Source organism: Pinus tabuliformis, chromosome 7 (genome assembly GCF_031772625.1).
Source record: "Pinus tabuliformis cultivar Carrire ecotype Pingquan chromosome 7, CPIR1, whole genome shotgun sequence".
NCBI lineage: Eukaryota > Viridiplantae > Streptophyta > Pinopsida > Pinales > Pinaceae > Pinus > Pinus tabuliformis.
In genome coordinates this window covers 945,332-962,750 of record NC_142293.1, presented here as the reverse complement: position 1 = coordinate 962,750, position 17,419 = coordinate 945,332, and the positions used below count along the sequence as shown (strand labels likewise).

General features: G+C 43.6%; 2 protein-coding genes across 4 annotated transcripts in view; both read left to right on the top strand.

Annotated features, from left to right (window-relative positions):
• LOC149244843 (uncharacterized) overlaps positions 1-17,419 on the top strand; it is a 496,877-nt gene that overhangs the window by 439,776 nt on the left and 39,682 nt on the right. The window lies entirely within an intron of this gene.
• On the top strand, positions 2,345-3,345 carry LOC149244844 (uncharacterized). The gene is made up of 2 exons (XM_089455499.1): positions 2,345-2,870; positions 2,993-3,345. The coding sequence occupies exons 1-2, from the start codon at positions 2,562-2,564 to the stop codon at positions 3,194-3,196; spliced, it is 513 nt and encodes a 170-aa protein (XP_089311625.1). The 5' UTR covers positions 2,345-2,561; the 3' UTR covers positions 3,197-3,345.

Sequence of the window (17,419 nt, the reverse complement as noted above, 5' to 3'; positions counted from 1 at the left end):
CCCCCAGATCCTAACCCGGAACCGCTACCCGTGCGGAAGCGTTCCGGAATCGACAGAGGAATCGCGATTCCGATTTTTAGGTTGCGCGCTTCCGCATTTTTGAAACGACTCCTGCCAAATGAGGTTGCGGCCCCCCGGAATCGCGCTTCGGCATGCGGTTCGGGCATGAGGTGGCGCCACGCAACCTGCCTGGAAGCGCACGCCACCCGGGCGCAACCCGCACGCAACCCGCGGATATCAATTTTTTTTTTTAATTTCATTTAAAATCTAACTTAACTAAGCATGAGGGGGTGGGTTAGGGGTGGGTTAGGGTCACTTTAGGGTGAGTTTAGAAAAGAATAAAGCCCCCATTCTCTTCTCATTTTCTCACTTTGAGTTTATGAGAGTTGGAGAAGAGAAGAGAGGAGAGGAGAAGAGAAGAGAGGAAAGGAGAGGAGAAGAGAGGAGAAGAGAGGAGAGCTTGGAGGAGTGAAGAAGGAGGAGCTAGGAGAAGGAGGAGGAGCTTGGAGCAAGAGCTTGGAGGACTTCATCTACAAGAGCTAAAGAGGTAAGTTCAAACCCCAAACTCCCTTGTTTTTTTGAAAAAAAAATTGTATTTTTCTCCTCCCTCTCCTACTCTTTCCCATTGTTTCTACTTGCTCCTTTATTTACAGGTTGTCCACCACCTATATCCATATTCCAAGATGGTGTTCTTTTGGCTTCTATGTATCATTCCACTCTTGGTTTTAATGATGGCAAGGGTGAGGAATAGAGGGGAAGAGGAAGGGGATGAACTTGGTGACCCAATGTATGATGAGGAGGAAGGGTTTGAAGAGGAAAGGGATGAACTTGAAGGGGACACTGAAGCACAAGATGGGAAAGGTACATCAAATCCCTTGTGGAACTATGTGACCAAACTTGAAGGGGGAAAGGGTGGTGGATCTTACAAATTTTTGTGCCCTCATGGTTGTCATGGAGGAAAACCATATACGGGTTCATATACCCGTCTGAGGAGGCATCTTTGTGGGGTGCTGGACAGTGATGAAAAAAAGGGTTCTGTGGGGGTAACCATTTGCCCAAACATTTCAAGTGAACAAAGAGAAAAATACATCCAAATTGAGATGGCTGCACAACGAAAAAACAAGAAACAAAAAACTCATTCTGAATCAAGTGCAACCTCTAAATTTGGTAGTTGCCCATCTCCTCATGGTACTTTTGCAACCTCTGGAGGTAGAAAAACAATAGGGGATTTCCTTAATGTTGCTGGGAGGGATGATGTGGATGGAAAGATAGTCCGTTTTTTTTGTGCTTGCGGTGTACCATTCAATGTGCTTCGCTCTCCCTATTGGCATGAAATGGTAAAGGCCATCAATGAAGCCCCAAAAGGATACAAGGCCCCCAACTATGAGAAAGCTAGAACAGTGTTATTAGAAAGAGAAAAAGCTAAGGTTCAAAGAGCTTTGACACGTTTTACACATGAGTGGGTGGATTCTGGGGTATCCATTGTATCAGATGGGTGGACAAATATTAGAAACCAACATTTGATAAATGTTCTTGGTGTTTCTTCTAGTGGTGCAGTATTTATTGCATCTCATGACTCCTCCTCCATCAGTGCAACTGCACCAAACATTGCAGATCTCCTATTGAAATCAATCAAAGATGTTGGTCCGAATAATGTGGTTCAAGTGATCACAGATAATGCAGCAAATTGTAAGTTAGCAGGAAAAATTATTGAGCGTACTCATCCACACATCTTTTGGTCTGGGTGCCTGGTTCACACATTGAACCTTTTGATGCATGATATTGTGAAACACAAAGATTGTGGGTGGATTGCTGAGGTTTACAGGAAAGGGAAGCAGCTCATTAAATTCATCACAGGGCATACAAGGGTAAACTACTTCTATGGCACTTACTCCAAGTTGCAATTGCTTAAAATTGCAAAGACAAGATTTGCTAGTTATTACCTCACCTTTAGGCGGCTAGTGAGGGTGAGACAAGCTTTAACTAATCTGGTGTGTGCTGAAACATGGGATGAAATTAACACTGACACAGATGGTGCTAATGAAGTCAAGGACACTGTTCTTGACAGTTACTTTTGGTCACAGGTTAAATATGTTTTGCAATTCACCAAACCAATTTATTACATGATCAAGTTTGCAGATTCAGATCGACCAGTAATTGGGGAGGTGTATGAGCAAATGGATAGCATGTTGGGGCAGATTAAAGACATTGTTGAGCCTAGAGATACCACCTTGTACAATTATATTCGTGAAGAGGTGGAAAAACGATGGGATATGCTAAATGTTCCATTGCATGCATTAGCATATGTTTTGACACCTAAACACTATCATCCATCATGGCTTTCAAAACCAGCACCTGGGGGGGGAGTCAGGAAAAAACCACACCAAGATAAAGAGGTTCACGAAAAATATATGGCTGCATTGAGTAGATTAATCCCTGATAATGAGGAGGCTGCATTGGTACGGAGACAGGTGAGCAACTATACGAGCAACACTGGTCCATTTGGGAGCATGCATGCAATTCAAGATTGAGAGCATTTTTCTGCTCTTGAGTGGTGGAACATGCATGGAGGGCCTACTCCACTTCTACAGAGTTTGGCATTGCGGGTGCTATCACAGGTGGTAAACACTTCTTCTGCAGAGAGGTGTTGGAGCTCTTATTCTTTCATCCACAGTGTTAAAAGGAACAGGTTGAATTTAGACCGGGCAGAGAGCTTGGTTTATGTTCATTACAACTTGCGATTGTTGTCCCATTACTGTGAAGATGCAAAGTCTAATAAAGACTTGTTGACTTGGGACAAGAATCCAGAGGAGCCCAATTTGGAGGATGGAGTGTTGCGACTAGAGCAATTAGAGGATTCTCTTATCCAGGTATGTCCATTGTGGTATGAATTTTCCAATTTTCCCTTATAAAGCATTTCTCTAATTCATGTTTTTAATTTTTTTGTTAACTAGTGTTTTTTTTTTTGCATGAATTTTTTGAGCGATTCTAGGATGATGACACGGGTGTTGATATGCCACAACCCCCACCCCCATCTGGTCCCTTGGTTTCTAGGTTCCATGGTTCAACACCAACGGCAGGGGGTTCTTCTTCATCAGTTCCAGTGCCACGACTTACACAGGGACCATCTTCTTCATTGCCACCACGTGGAGGCCCGCCATCACGTTCTATTCGTGGTGGAAGGAGGAGAGATTAGTAGATATATTCACAATCTACTTCTTTTTGTCATAGATTACTCATTAGACTTGTAGACTTGTGAATTTGAATTTTGAACCTTTTTGGCTTGGCGGTGACCAAGTGACATATTTTGTAAACATTATTATTTGAATTTTGGACATGACAAATGTTGACAGTTGCTCACTTGCTAGATAAATCATAATATGCTCTATGTTTTATGTTTTATAATATGCTTAAATGTTTTATGTTTTATAATATGCTTAAAAATTTGATGTATGTTTGTAATAGCTAGAATATAGATGATTGTTGTACATACTAGTAACTACAATGGAATCATGGATGCCATATCTATCTTGATTTATGCAAAAATATGCATGTTTTCATGTCTTCTACAATTAATTTGGTATTTGGGATGTTTGTTTTGAGTATAAATGCAAAAGAATATAAAAAAATATATATATATAGCAGACGCTTCCGCGGACGCTTCGCTTCCTAGATTTTTGGAAAATGACGCTTCCGCGCTTCCGCTTCGCTCCCGCTTCGTGCAACATTGATCTCTGCTCTTCTTTTTTACTCCTCTAAGTCTCTACTTCCCTCCTGGAAGTTCTCTGCTAGACTCCCTTTGAGTCTCGATTTCCCTCTTGGAAATCCTCCTGCCAACAGTCGAATCGCACCTCTCCGATCTCCTATGCTCCTGCAACACTGATCTGGATTTCTTGGCTAGAAATCCGCCTAGGTAGCGACTCCCTCTACCTTGGTTCTGTCCCATTAGGTATTGTTCTGCCTCAACAGTAAAAGCACCCCACCAACTTCACTCTCTGCAATCTGCCCACAACTTCCTATGCCCCATCAGCTGAAGAACTGAGTCTCTAGGCTCTGCGCAATCCCAGCAGTGGCTAAATCGCTCCACTAGCCAACTACGTCACTCCTAATTGGCCGAGCAGGACAGCGTGGCTCTTCGTGAGCCTCTCAGTGCTTCTGCGCTGGCCCCTTCTCTGACTCAAACTGATGACGCAGGCCCTCTGCGTCACCCCTTCTTTGCTGCTTTCTGCTTAGGAACAACTTTTGTCACTCGGGACAACTGTTTCTGCTGCAAATTCTCTGATTCAGTTGGTGCCTTCAGCTCTCCTGTGATCTGCAATGCTCTGATACCATGTTGAAATTTCTAAGTATTACCCGTTAGAAATTTTTCTGTATTCTCTGGTTTATTTTGCCTACTTGTTTAATTACTAACAAGTTATTTAACCATATAACTATTGAAATAAACACAATACAGTCTCAACCATCTACAAATCAACAGCTGAAAGAAATAGACAAACACACAAGGGACACCGTTATTTTTGGACAATCGTCCCCGGAAAAACCCAACTTGGGAAAACCAGTGCAGCAGTTCTAAGGGTTTTATTATTAATTAGCTTTCTTGAGTACACTAGGTGCCAAACTGGCTCACCCGACAGAGAAAATAATCTGGCAGTAATAACTCTCTTTAGAAGCAGATATTTTGAAAGTCTTCTCCACGAAACCCTCTCCAACACCTCTCTAAAGCACTGCATCAGCCCTCCTGGCCTTTGCGTTAGCCTGAAACCCTCTACGTCAACCCTCTAAGGCTCTGCGCAGCCTCTCTGGCCCTCTACATCACTTTTGCAGCCTTTGCGTCACTCACGCAGGTCCTTCTGGCCTCTGCAGTCACCACTAGCCTCTGCGTGGCTTCTGTTGGCCCTGCGTCTGCCACTTTGCCTCTGCGCTGGTCTTCCGACACTATCTCTGCACTCGCTGCCCCTCGCTGCAATACTGATCATTGGTTCGATTTCTCTTAGCAAACCCCGCTCTAGAAAATCGAATTGACTGATCACTCTGGTGTGTCTCCAACTGACCCTCAAGCCTCCTCTTATACTTTTTCTATTGAGTCTTCAACGGTCGAGATTAAATCTCTAATCAATGGCTAAGATTAGATTTGGCTTGATCCATGTCATTTAGAACCTTCTAACCCAGTTTTATATTAATACCCATTAATATTTTTATTTTCCTAAGTTTAGACTTAGGAATCCATTAAAAATATTAATTATTTCAATATCTCCTTCACCGGGTAGAATTTCCCCAAACCATTTTTGGGTCTTGGAGATCTCATGTGTTTTAGCCTCTCCACCAATTTTCATGGCTAGAACACATCCGATGCTACCCCAAATCAACACTACGCAGTAGGGAGAAAGAGGGAGTAGTTCAACAGTTTTTCGAAAGAGATGGCAACCAGTGGCTTGAGCAATCAGGATAGGTTGGACGGGGCTTCCAACTATGTCATTTGGAAGGCTAGGATGACCTTCCTGCTTGATGAGCATGCCCTCAAGATGTACGTTGACGATGTGGTTGTTGAACTTGCAAATGCAGATCTGCTGAAAAAGTACAATCCTGAGATGGCTAACGCAAAGAGGATGATCCTGGACAGGGTCAAGGATCACGTGGTGTGCCACGTTGCAAGAAAAGGGACCACTAAGGAAATGTGGGATGCCTTGGCCACATTATATCAGGGAACTTCCGAGCAACGAAAGATGTACTTAGAGAAGAAGTTGAGATTTGCTCAGATGTAGAAGGGGGAGTGAGTGGACCCGTTCCTTACGACACTGAAGGAGACCTGTGATGAGTTGTCAACTGCGGGACATACTCCTCAAGACTCGTAGTGAGATTGGCTCTAAACTCTGTCTCAGATGATTGGCAGAGCTTTGTCCAGAGTATCCTATGCAGGGCAGCGTTCCCAAATTGGGACAAGATGTGGGCAACTCTGAAACAGGAAGAACTTAGGAGAGACCTGCCCAAGGTAAAACTTAACGGGAGCAGTAGCAGCAGTGGGTAGAAGCCCAAAGTGGAGGAAGAGGATAACACAACCCTTGCATCCAAGGGCCGGCCAAGGCAATAGAGACAAAAGAAAGATGTCTCCAAGGTGAAGTGCTTCAGATGTGGCGAGATGGGCCACTATGCATCGCAGTGTCCTTTGAAGAAAAAGGACAAGGATGAGAAGCATGATCCGAAAGTTGCAACCGCGAAGATTGACGAGGAGGAGTTCGTCATGACAACCGAGATACCTCCAGGATCCTTGAGGAGCCCACCTCTTGGAGCATCACCTTGCTACGGGAACCCATGATCAGGAGTAGCAGGATGGAGGAGTTTTCAGTTGGTGCCATGGACTGTTGGAGCGACAGATGCAGTAGTTAGCAGCGCCAGAACTTGAGCAGCGCAGAGCAGAGAGGCAACAGTGCGAGGAGGCACAGTGCAAAGCTTCAACAACGCAGTGGCTTCAAAGGCAGAGTGGGACTAGCAGTAGTCAGGATGTCAGCATCAACGAGTATCCACTAGATACTTGTCCAGTTTGGGTGTTTTCAGTTGCTTCTCTCAGCAATTGAGTTGCAGTATGGCTGCAATGTTAGCAGTGGCAGTGCTAGCAGCATAACAGATGCAGCGTTTGAGATGGAGTTGCAATACAGATCTAGCATTGACAGTGGCAATGTCAAAGGTAGCAGCAGCAGCACAGTTGTTGGTGGATAGCATGTCAGACATCAGCAGTGCAGAGACGATGCTTCAGAGTCAGAGCAGTATGCAGAGAGGTAGAGAGGCAGTGTATTGCTAGAGCACATTCCTCGATAAGAGGGAGTGTTGATATGGGGTAGCATCAGATGTGCTATGAGCCTCAAATTTTGCAGGGAGGCTTGGGCACAGGTATTCCAAAGAACCCAGAAAGTGTTTTGGGAAATTCCACCCAAAAGTGATTTTATTAAAATAATTAATATTTTTAATGGAGTTCCTAAGTTTAAACTTAGGAAAATTAAAATATTAATGAGTATTAATCTAATCAAGAGTGAAACTTCTAGAAAAAGCCATGGATCAAGTCAAATCGATCTGAGCCTTTGATTATTTTTTAATTTAGGTCGATGGTTGTCCAACAAGAAGATATAAGAAGGGGCTTGAGGGTCATTTGGAAAACAAATAGAGAGATTGAGAAAATCGATTTTCTGAAGAGAGAAGTTCTCAGGAGGAAAATCGATTGAGGAGATCTTGCAACAGACGGGCAGTGAGAATCTGGGAGAAGGAATTTCCGAAGGGTACAAGGCAGAGAGAGGACAAAAATACGTCCAGAGAAACGCTGATGCTAGCCTACGCAGTGCTGACGCGGAGACAACGCAGTCAGTGAGAGGAAGTCGAGTTTCTGCTGAGGGAATTCGAAGTTCAATTACAAGAAGCCACGGTGTGAGTCTAGGAGGCAGGAAAGTCAATTTCTCAGCTAGCAGAGGATCCAAAGAAGAGAGGCAACGTAATACCCAGGAGGGGTGACGCAGAAGTTGCCTAGGGTGATGCAGTTCTGCGCAGAGGCCATGCAGGGGGTGACACAGAACCTCTAGAGCTGAAGGATCAGTCACTGATTCTCCAGTGACAGGGTGAGATCATTTCACCAGTCTTTTGTCCAGTATTTTCTTTGTAACGGATTGGTAGTTGAGCATCCTAGAATTGTACTCAGAATTTCTCTGCATAATAATAAACCCTCAGAGCTGCTACACCGGTTTTCCCGCATTGGGTTTTTCTGGGGACTATTTGTCCAAAAATAACTGTGTGCTATATGTTACATTGTTGTTTCTTTCTCAATATTTTGTTTCTGCAAATATATTAATTAAGTGAAGGCTACAGATGTATTTACTTCAAAATTTACCATAGAAGACAGTAAATAACTTGTATTATTTAATCAAGTAGGAGAAGTAACATCAGTTTGCTGCAGTAGGGATTCTAGTTTAGGAATTTTCACAAGGCACTAGTCTCTCCTCAACCCAGGGGCTATCTCTAGGAGCTACAACATCCTCTGGCGCCGTTGCCGGGGACGAATCATAACACTTTCCCTAGGTACGACACTTGTACACCCCTCAGTTAGGTGAGTACGAGGGGGTGTGGGTTGACGATCTCTCACCTTAGCAACTTCACTGTTTAAGACTTTGTTGATCACCCTGGCTTTCAAAAGGCCGCATACTCGCTCTAATACTTCTCAACAGAAAACTCCTCCTGTTTTCAACCCTGAAAAATCATATCCAGGAGGGTTTCGAAAGAAAGAACTCCCATTACTCTAGATCTTGTGATCTATTTCCCTGAAGTGTCCACTTCCAGCTCTGAGAAGGTTGTGATAAACTACTCTGAGTTTGGCACAATTAACTCAACTTATTCAGCGAATTCATATTTATTATTATTAAAAGATATAAGATGATTACAATTTGTGGGAGGCCCATGGCTTTATACTGCCAAGGGTGCGATCATGCCCTTTGCCTAATAACTACTAATTAATTAATTTTTTATATAACATTGCCTTCCTCCCAAAAAATGCTTTGTCCTCAAAGCATACGTAACAACGGATGTTGTTGACGAAATGCTTCAGTCTCCCAAGAAGCTTCTTCTTCTGGTAAGTCCTTCCACTTGATCAAGTATTCCTTGATTACACGAGATTGAAGCTTCTTTTCCCTGGTGGATATGATACCTTCTAGTTCTAAAATGACTCTTCCTTCATCATCTAAGGACGGAAGCGTTGTTTGCGCTGATTGATGGTCGCCCAGTACCCTTGTAATGCAGGATACATGGAAGACGTTGTGAACTCGACTTTTATCCGGAAGGCTTAAACTATATGCAACTTGACTGATCTTTTTGTTGATCTGGTATGCTCCATAGAACTTTGATGCTAATTTATTTTTTCCTTTTTGTTTCAAGGACAACTGTTTGTATGATTGGAGCTTGACAAATACACATTCTTCCACTTCAAATTCTCTCTCGGTTCTGTTTCGGTCAGCTTGTTGCTTCATATAGTTTCTTGCATTATTTAAATTTTCTTTTAGGGTTTGGACGATTTTTTGGGTTTCTTCTAGTTGGTTTTTAACAACTGGTAGATTTGTCTAGACGGTAGCTAGATCCTTCCATTTCAGAGGTTCGTACCCATACAAAGCTTGGAATGGAGTCATTTTTGCTGACATATGATAAGTGGAATTATACCACCATTCAGCGAGATGCAACAACTGAACCTACTTATTTTGTTTTTCTATAGCGTAACAACGTAGGTAGGCTTCCAAACATTTATTGACAACCTCCGTTTGTCCATCTGTTTGAGGGTCGTAAGTGGAACTCATATTTAGGTATGTTCCTATATGGTTGAACAATTCCTTCCAAAAATTACCCTCAAATTTGGCATCTCTATCACTCACAATGACTTTCGGAAAACCGTGTAATTTATAAATACTTTTGCAAAATATCTCAACGATTTGTTTAGCTAAGTCTGATTTCTTCATTGTAATAAAGTGAGCATATTTGGTGAGTCTGTCGACTACTACGAAAATCTTATCATTTCCTTTAGATACAGGTAATCCCTCAATAAAATCCATCGATATTTCTTCCCATTTCTGATTTCTTTGACATTTGTCACATTCTGTTACATATTTTTGAATATCGCAACTCATCCCCTTCCAAAAGAATGGTTGTTGTGAATTGTAGTAAGTTTTAAAGAATCCTACATGTCTAACTGACAGTGCATCGTGTGACTCCTTGAGTATCTTGGATTTAAACTTGGAGTTTGAATTCAAATAGATTCTTCCTTTGTACCATAGAATATCATTCTTCCATTCAAATTTTGAGTTGTTTGGAAGGTTATTGATTATTGCAGTTATTTCTGGATCCTTGGCATACTCACTTCGAATCTCATTAAGCCATTCAGGAACAACAACCAAGACTGCAAGTAATGTTGGTTCTTTGTCCTTCTTAGACAGGGCATCTGCTGCACAACCTTGTTCCGATCTGTCGTACCCTGCCTAACTCCCGTTGTGCCTTCTGCTCCACATTACTGTCAGGCCGACCACTATCTGCCTTTCCGCTGCGTCCCCTTGTCATTCCTTCGGCTCCTTTCCGTGTTGTCCGCCAGTTTCCGTTCTGTTGTCCACACCTGTCCGCAATCCTCTTCACACCCCGTCCCGTTCCATCCCTGTCCCCGTCGACGTCTTCTGCACCCAACCCGCTACTCTATCCGCTGCCGCATATTCAGGAACAACAACCGAGATTGTAAGTAATGTTGTTTCTTCGTCCTTCCTAGACAGGGCATCCTAACAAAGTTTAATGGAATGAAGAAAAAAAATAATGAAGATGTCTCAGAATTCATAAGGAGATTTAATAAATTGTATAATAGCCTTTGTACAGAAATTAAACCCCCATAGGCTATTGCTAAAGTGGTTTTTGCTGGAGCTTTTGAACCAAAGTTTGGGTTTACCCTCAAAGAAAGAAAGTCTCGTACCCTAGACCAAATTCAAACAGATGCCCTGGAAGTCGAAGCAAATTTCACCTCTACTGGAAAGTGGAAAGGGAGGTTTGAATATGGTGACAGGAGGAGGGGAAAGGAGGAAGCCAGTTCTTCAGGCCATGTAAAGGAAACTCAAGAACAAAAGCTAGATGAGATGAGCAAGTTAATAAGGAGTTTGTCCAACAAACTCATAAAACTGGAGTTGGAGAACAAGAACGCTCCTCGACAGAGCCAACTAGTTCCCAATAGAAATTTTAACCCCCAATATAGGAGGCCGCCCTTGAAGCTTTTACAAAGGGAGAAAAAGGATCAACAAGATCATATTCAACCTCCTTTGTATTTAGAAGATGATCCTGAGGAGACTATTGAAGAAACTATAGAAGTTCAAGAAAACTAATTCTCTTCTCTCTTTGAGGGGGAAAATGAAATAGAAGCAACCGAAGGAGAAGGGGATGATTTGGATGCCCCACTGGATGATGATGAGATAGATGGCTATTGCAAATAGTTTGTTGACTTCATGCAAGCCCAACTACATAGGAAATATGATCTCAGGTCATCTAGAAAAAGGTCCAAGGGGCAAGATTAGAGTGAAGAAACTTTTCACCCAAGTCCCCCTAAGCCAGCAGATAAAGGGAAGAAACCACTCAACCTTGTCTCACCTACCAAAAAAGAATCCTCCCATCCCATTCCAAATGAGTCTAGAGCCTCCAAAACAAAGCAATTTCCCCCACAGATAAAGCCAATCTGCAATGAGAACAAAGAACTTGTTGAGTCTATTAAAATTGATAGGAATCCCTCTACCTTCAGTCTTCAAAAATGAGTTGGAGAAAGTCAAGATAGTTGTCCCTTTGACTAAATTATTGAAACAACCCAGTTATAAAGCTCAAGTGTCTCAGTTTATGAGTTCACCCACCACAACTCCCCTGCAAAATAGCCTTACGTTGATTTGGGGTAGCATCATATGTGCTATAGACACGAAAATTGGTGGAGAGGCTATAGCACATGAGATCGCCAAGACCCAGAAATGGTTTGGGCAGAATCTAACCAGTTTGGGAGATATTAAAATAATTAATATTTTTAATGGAGTTCCTATGTCTAAACTTAGGAAAAATAAATGTTAATGTGAATTAATATAAAACTGAGTTAGAATGCTCCAAAAGTCATGGATCAAGCCAAATCTAATCTTAGCCATTGATTAGAGATTTAATCTCGGTCGTTGATGAACCAACGAGAATAGCATAAGAGGAGGCTTGAGGGTCAGTTGGAGTACACACAGAGTTGATCAAGAATTTGATTTTCTGCGACAGGGCTTGCTGAGGAAATCAAAGGAGTGATCAGAGTTGCAGCTGAAGGGCAGTGAATACAGTAGCAGAGAGGCAGAGATAGTACTGGGAGCATCAGCGCAGAAGCCGGGAGAGGGTTGATGCAGAGCCAGCTAGAGGCCACACAGAGGCAGCCAGAGGCCATGCAGAGGCAGCTAGGAGCTACGCAGAGCCTGAGGAGGGCCAGCGTGGGAGACGCAAAGGCTCCAGAGGCTGATGCAGAGCCCCAAGAGGCTGACGCTAGGCCAAATAGGCTGACGTTGGGAGATTCGTGGGGCAAATTGGAGCTGGAGAGCTGGATAGGGTGACGCAGTCCCTATCAGGGTGACAGAGAGCAGCAAAAGTGTTGCAGTGTTGTTGTGGGATCGTTCCTCCGGTGATTTAGCCGGAATATCTGTCTCCGACTGAGAGGTACTACTGCCGAGGGCATTCTCTGTTGGGTGAGCCATTTCTGGCACCCAGATTGTATTCTGAAACTGCTTAATAATAAAACCCTCTGATAGCTGCACTGGTTTTCTCGCATTGGGTTTTTCCGAGGACATTAGTCCAAAAACAACAGTGTCACTTGTGCTTGTTTTTCTTTCAGTTGATGATCTGTATGTGTTGATACTGTACTTGTATTTATTTTCAGTATTTACATGGTAAATAACTTGTTAAGTAATTGAACAAGTAGGAAGAAATAAATCAGATAGTACAGGAAGAATTTCTAATGGATAGACTTAGAAATTCCAACATGGTATCAGAGCGTGGTTGCAGATCATAGGATAACTGAAGGCATCAACCGAGCAAAGCAACAGTAGCAGAAACAGTTGTCCCGAGTGACAGAAGTTGTTCCTAGCAGAAAGCAGCAAGAAAGGGGTGACGCAAAGAGCCTGCGTCATCAGTTCGAGCTAGGAGGAGGATCAGCGCTAAGGCAAAGAGGAGCAGACCTAACCTACGCAGTGCCCGGTCATCTTTCTCAGCCAAGAAGGATTGACATTGTCGCCAGGAGGTGTAGATTGTGCCAGTGTCGGGATTGCGCAGAGCCTAGAGGCTCTAACCTTCAAACTGCTGGGGCATAGGAGGCTGTGGGTAAGTTGCAGAGCGACGCTGGTGGGGTACTGTGGTCAGAACAGTACCTAACAGGGCAAGACCAAGGAGGAGGGAGTTGCTGTTGAGGATTGGCAGAGGGATTTCCAAAAGGGAAATCGAGGCTCAGAGGGAGTCAAACCAAGAACTTCCAGACGGGAAGTAGAGAGACTTGAAAGAGTCGAAAGAGGAGCAGTGAAATGGCAGTGAATGGGCTAAGAGATCAGGATAGACTGGACAAAGCTTCAAACTTTGTAGTCTGGAAGGCCAGGATCTTGTCCATTCTAGACAGGTATCGCATCAAACACTTCGCCTTGAAAACGATAGTGATCCCGGTTGACCCAACTGAAAATGACAAGTATGAGGAGGCAATGGCCAGGGCAAAGTGCATCATCCTTGATGGTGTCAAGGATCATGTGGTGCCACACATTGCTGAGAAGGAGACGACAAATGAGATGTGGGAGGCCTTGAAGAAATTGTACCAGCATACTTCTATGCAGAAGAGGATGTTACTTGAAAACCAACTGTGGTCATATCAGATGCAGAAGGGAGAGCAGATAGATGTCTTCCTTAGTGGATTGAAGGAGATCCGTGATCAGCTAACTTCCATAGGGGCCACACCGGATCAGGAACTGATGGTGAGGACCGCATTGAACGCAGTCTCAGAGGATTGGGAGGTATTTGTCCAGAGCATACTGGGCAGGACAAGCCTTCTAGATTGGGAGGAACTGTGGGCGACTCTTCGTCAAGAAGAGATCAGACGAGTGTCCAAGGCGGGGAGTAGCGGAAAAGGGGTCAGAATCAAGAAGGAGGAAGAAGAAGATGCGGCTCTCGCATCTGCGGGAAAGCAGGAGAAAAGAAAGAAGAAGGACCTCTCCAAGGTCAAGTGCTTCCATTGTGGGGAACTGGGTCACTATGCGAACTAGTGTCCTAGGAAGAAGAGCAAGGGAGAGGCTTCTGAGACCAAGGCTGCACCGGCTAAGGCGAAGAAGGAAGTGGAGACTGATGACGACTGTGCCATGAGTGCTCATGCACCTCAAGAGAAGAGGTGGGGAGACATCGAGCTGTAGTCAGACGGACTACAAGCGATGAGGGGCAGGATCCTCGAGGTACCCAACCTCTTGGATTATACCTGGCTACGGGAGCCCCAAAGAGGAGTAGCAGGACTAGCGGATGTCGATAGAGACGGATGCAGTTGGAGCGACAAAGAGTGCTACAGTGCAGGAGTCCCAAGACAGCGTGAGGCAGCAATGCGAGATGCATGGAGTTGTTGTAGCAGCGCAAAGGTCAGAGAGGGAGCACTTGTCAACGACAGAGGGAGCTTCAGCATCGGGAGTGTCTCTAGCCTGACAGAGATGTCAGAGTTGGGAGGATCAGTTACTTACTTCTCAGTAACTGAGTTGCAGTGCAGCAATTAGCAGTGGCAGTGCTATAGGCAGCACGATGCAGCATGATGAGAGGGGATGCAGTGCAAATGCAGCAGTGGCAGTGGCAGGGCCATGGGCAGCAGCACGAATGTAGAGGGAGTTGTCGTACAGATGCAGCAGTGGCAGTGGCAAGGCCATGGGTAGTAGTACATGATGCAGCAGTGTAGAGGATGTTGGGCAGGGAGGCCTAGCATCAGCACAGGGACCGATGCTGGATGATCAGGGTGATACTCAGTGAGGAGTATTACTAGAGCACAGTCCTCGCTAAGAGGGAGTGTTGATTTGGGGTAGCATCGGATGTGCTCTAACCACGAAAATTGGTGGAGAGGCTATAGCACATGAGATCTCCAAGACCCAGAAATGGTTTGGGCAGAATCTAACCAATTTGGGAGATTTTAAAATAATTAATATTTTTAATGGAGTTCCTATATCTAAACTTAGGAAAAATAAAATATTAATGTGAATTAATATAAAACTGAGTTAGAATGCTCCAAAAGTCATGGATCAAGTCAAATCTAATCTTAGCCGTTGATTAGAGATTTAATTTTGGTCGTTGATGAACCAACAAGAATAGTATAAGAGGAGGCTTGAGGGTCAGTTGGAGGACACACCGAGTTGATCAAGAATTTTCTGGGGTAGGGCTTGCTGAGGAAATCGAAGGAGTGATTAGAGTTGCAGCTGAGGGGCAATGAATACAGTAGCAGAGAGGCAGAGATAGTACTGGGAGCATCAACGCAGAAGCCAAGAGAGGGTTGACGCAGAGCCAGCTAGAGGCCACGCAGAGGCAGCTAGGAGCTGTGCAGAGCCTGAGGAGGGCCAATGTGGGAGACACAGAAGCTCCAAAGGCTGACGCAGAGCCCCGAGAGGCTGACACTGGGCCAAATAAGCTGATGTTGGGCTGACGTTGGGCCAGAGAGGCTGACGCAGACCCTAGAGGCTGATGTTGGGAGATTTTGTGGGGCAGATTGGAGTTGGAGAGCTGGATAGGGTGACGCAGTCCCTATCAGGGTGACAGAGAGCAGCAGAAGTGCTGCAGTGTTGCTGTGGGATCGTTCCTTCGGTGATTTAGCCGGAATATCTGTCTCTGACTGAGAGGTACTATTGTTGAGGGCATTCTCTATTGGGTGAGCCATTTCTAGCACCTAGATTGTATTCTGAAACTACTTAATAATAAAACCCTCTGATAGCTGCACCAGTTTTCCCGCATTGGGTTTTTCCGGGGACATTAGTCCAAAAACAACGGTGTCACTTGTGCTTGTTTTTCTTTCAGTTGATGATCTATATGTGTTGATATTATACTTGTATTTATTTTCAGTATTTACATGGTAAATAACTTGTTAAGTAACTGAACAAGTAGGAAGAAATAAATCAGATAGTATAAGAAGAATTTCTAACGGATAGACTTAGAAATTCCAACACCTTAACCTTCAAGAAGAGTGGCCTATGGTTGTGTTTGTACCCCATGTGGAGAAGCAAGACCCTTCCACTCCATTCTATGTCACCTTGGTAATTCATGCCCTGCTACTACATAATTGCATATTTGACTCAGGAGCATCTCATAACTTAATGCCATTGTCTATGATGGAACAATTGGGACTGCAAATAAAGAAACCATACAAAGACCTATACTCCTTTGATTCCAAGAGTAAAGTGCTTGGGTATGATCAAGGATCTGGTGGTCAATTTGGCTCAAATCCCAGCAAAAAGTGTGGTAATGGATATTGTAGTGGCTGATATCCCTGCAAGATTTGGTATGCTTTTGTCCAGGTCGTGGGGAATGAAACTTGGGGGTTCCATTAAACTGGATTTAACCTATGCTACCATTCTTGTGTTTGGTATAGAAAAGCGTCGATTGTATAAGGAATCCATATTTGTGAAGATGGTTACAAAGGCAAACTGTTCCAACAATGCTCCTGTGTATGGTAAAGAAAAGGATTTTTCTTGTCTGCTATTAGAAGAAGATGATCAAATCATGGGAGATACCCAGGTGGAATTTTCTACTCAGCTAGGTAAACAATCATTGGAGCATGATAAGGTATGGAAATTGTATTTTGATGGTGCTTATTCTAGGGAAGGAAATGGGGCAGGTGTGTTATTGGTATCTCCAGGAGGTAGCTTGATCCCTCTCTCTTTCAAACTGGAGTTTGAGGCCACAAATAATGTAGTTGAATATGAAGCTTTGTTGTTGGGGCTGCAAGCTGCCAAAAACCTTAACATTGGTTGCTTGACTGTGTTTGGGGACTCAGAATTGGTGGTGAAGCAAGTAAAGAATCAATGTCAGACCAAACACCCAAGATTGAAGTCTTATAGGAATGAAGTATGGGATTTGGTTGAAAACTTTTTCTTAGCCTTCAATATTCAGTTCTTGCCCAGAGAACAAAATAGGATGGCTGACTCTTTGGAAATTGCTGCTAGTAATTTCAAACCCCCTCAAAACCCATTGCTCAGATATGAGGTTGAGGTCAGGTACAGGCCTTCAGTACCAAATAATGTAAAGCACTGACAGGTGTTTGAAGATGAGGAGCAGATCAAATGCTTTATGGAGGTTATTGGGGAGTTCTCAAACTCAATAATTGATCAAGAGAATGAGGAGATAACAGATGAACAACAGGTTAAGTTTATGGAGGAGTCTATTGCTAGTCATAAAATCTTGCAACTAAAGGGAAATACCATCCCCAGAGGGTTGGTTCCATTGGAAAGGCTCTTCAACTCAAATGATGTGGCTGCTAAGCCAATTGAACAACAACTTGAGGAAGATGTGGAAGATTGTAATATTGGCACAGAAGACAACCCTAGAGTAATCAAGCTAGCTAAAGGAGTTCCTGAAGAATACAAACAAAGATATCTGGACCTTTTTAAGCAATATATGGATGTGTTTGCTTGGTCATATGATGATTTAAAAACTTTTGACACCAGTGTCATACAACACAAAATTCCCTTAAAAATTGGAGTAAATCCATATAAGCAGAAGCTCAGGCAGATAAATCCTTTGTTGCTGCCATCAATTGAAAGGGAGGTGAAGAAACTATTATAGGCTAAGATTATTGTGCCTTTGAGGTATTCATATTGGGTAGCAAATTTAGTTCCTGTTAGAAAGAAAAATGGAGAAATAAGATTGTGTGTTT

What these genes read in the sequence shown, in the direction of transcription:
- LOC149244844 (XM_089455499.1), top strand. Translation starts at nt 2,562, where the DNA reads ATGCATGGAGGGCCTACTCCACTTCTACAGAGTTTGGCATTGCGGGTG. An exon ending in TAGAGGATTCTCTTATCCAG is followed by an intron (nt 2,871 to 2,992) that starts GTATGTCCATTG and finishes GAGCGATTCTAG; the next exon opens with GATGATGACACGGGTGTTGA.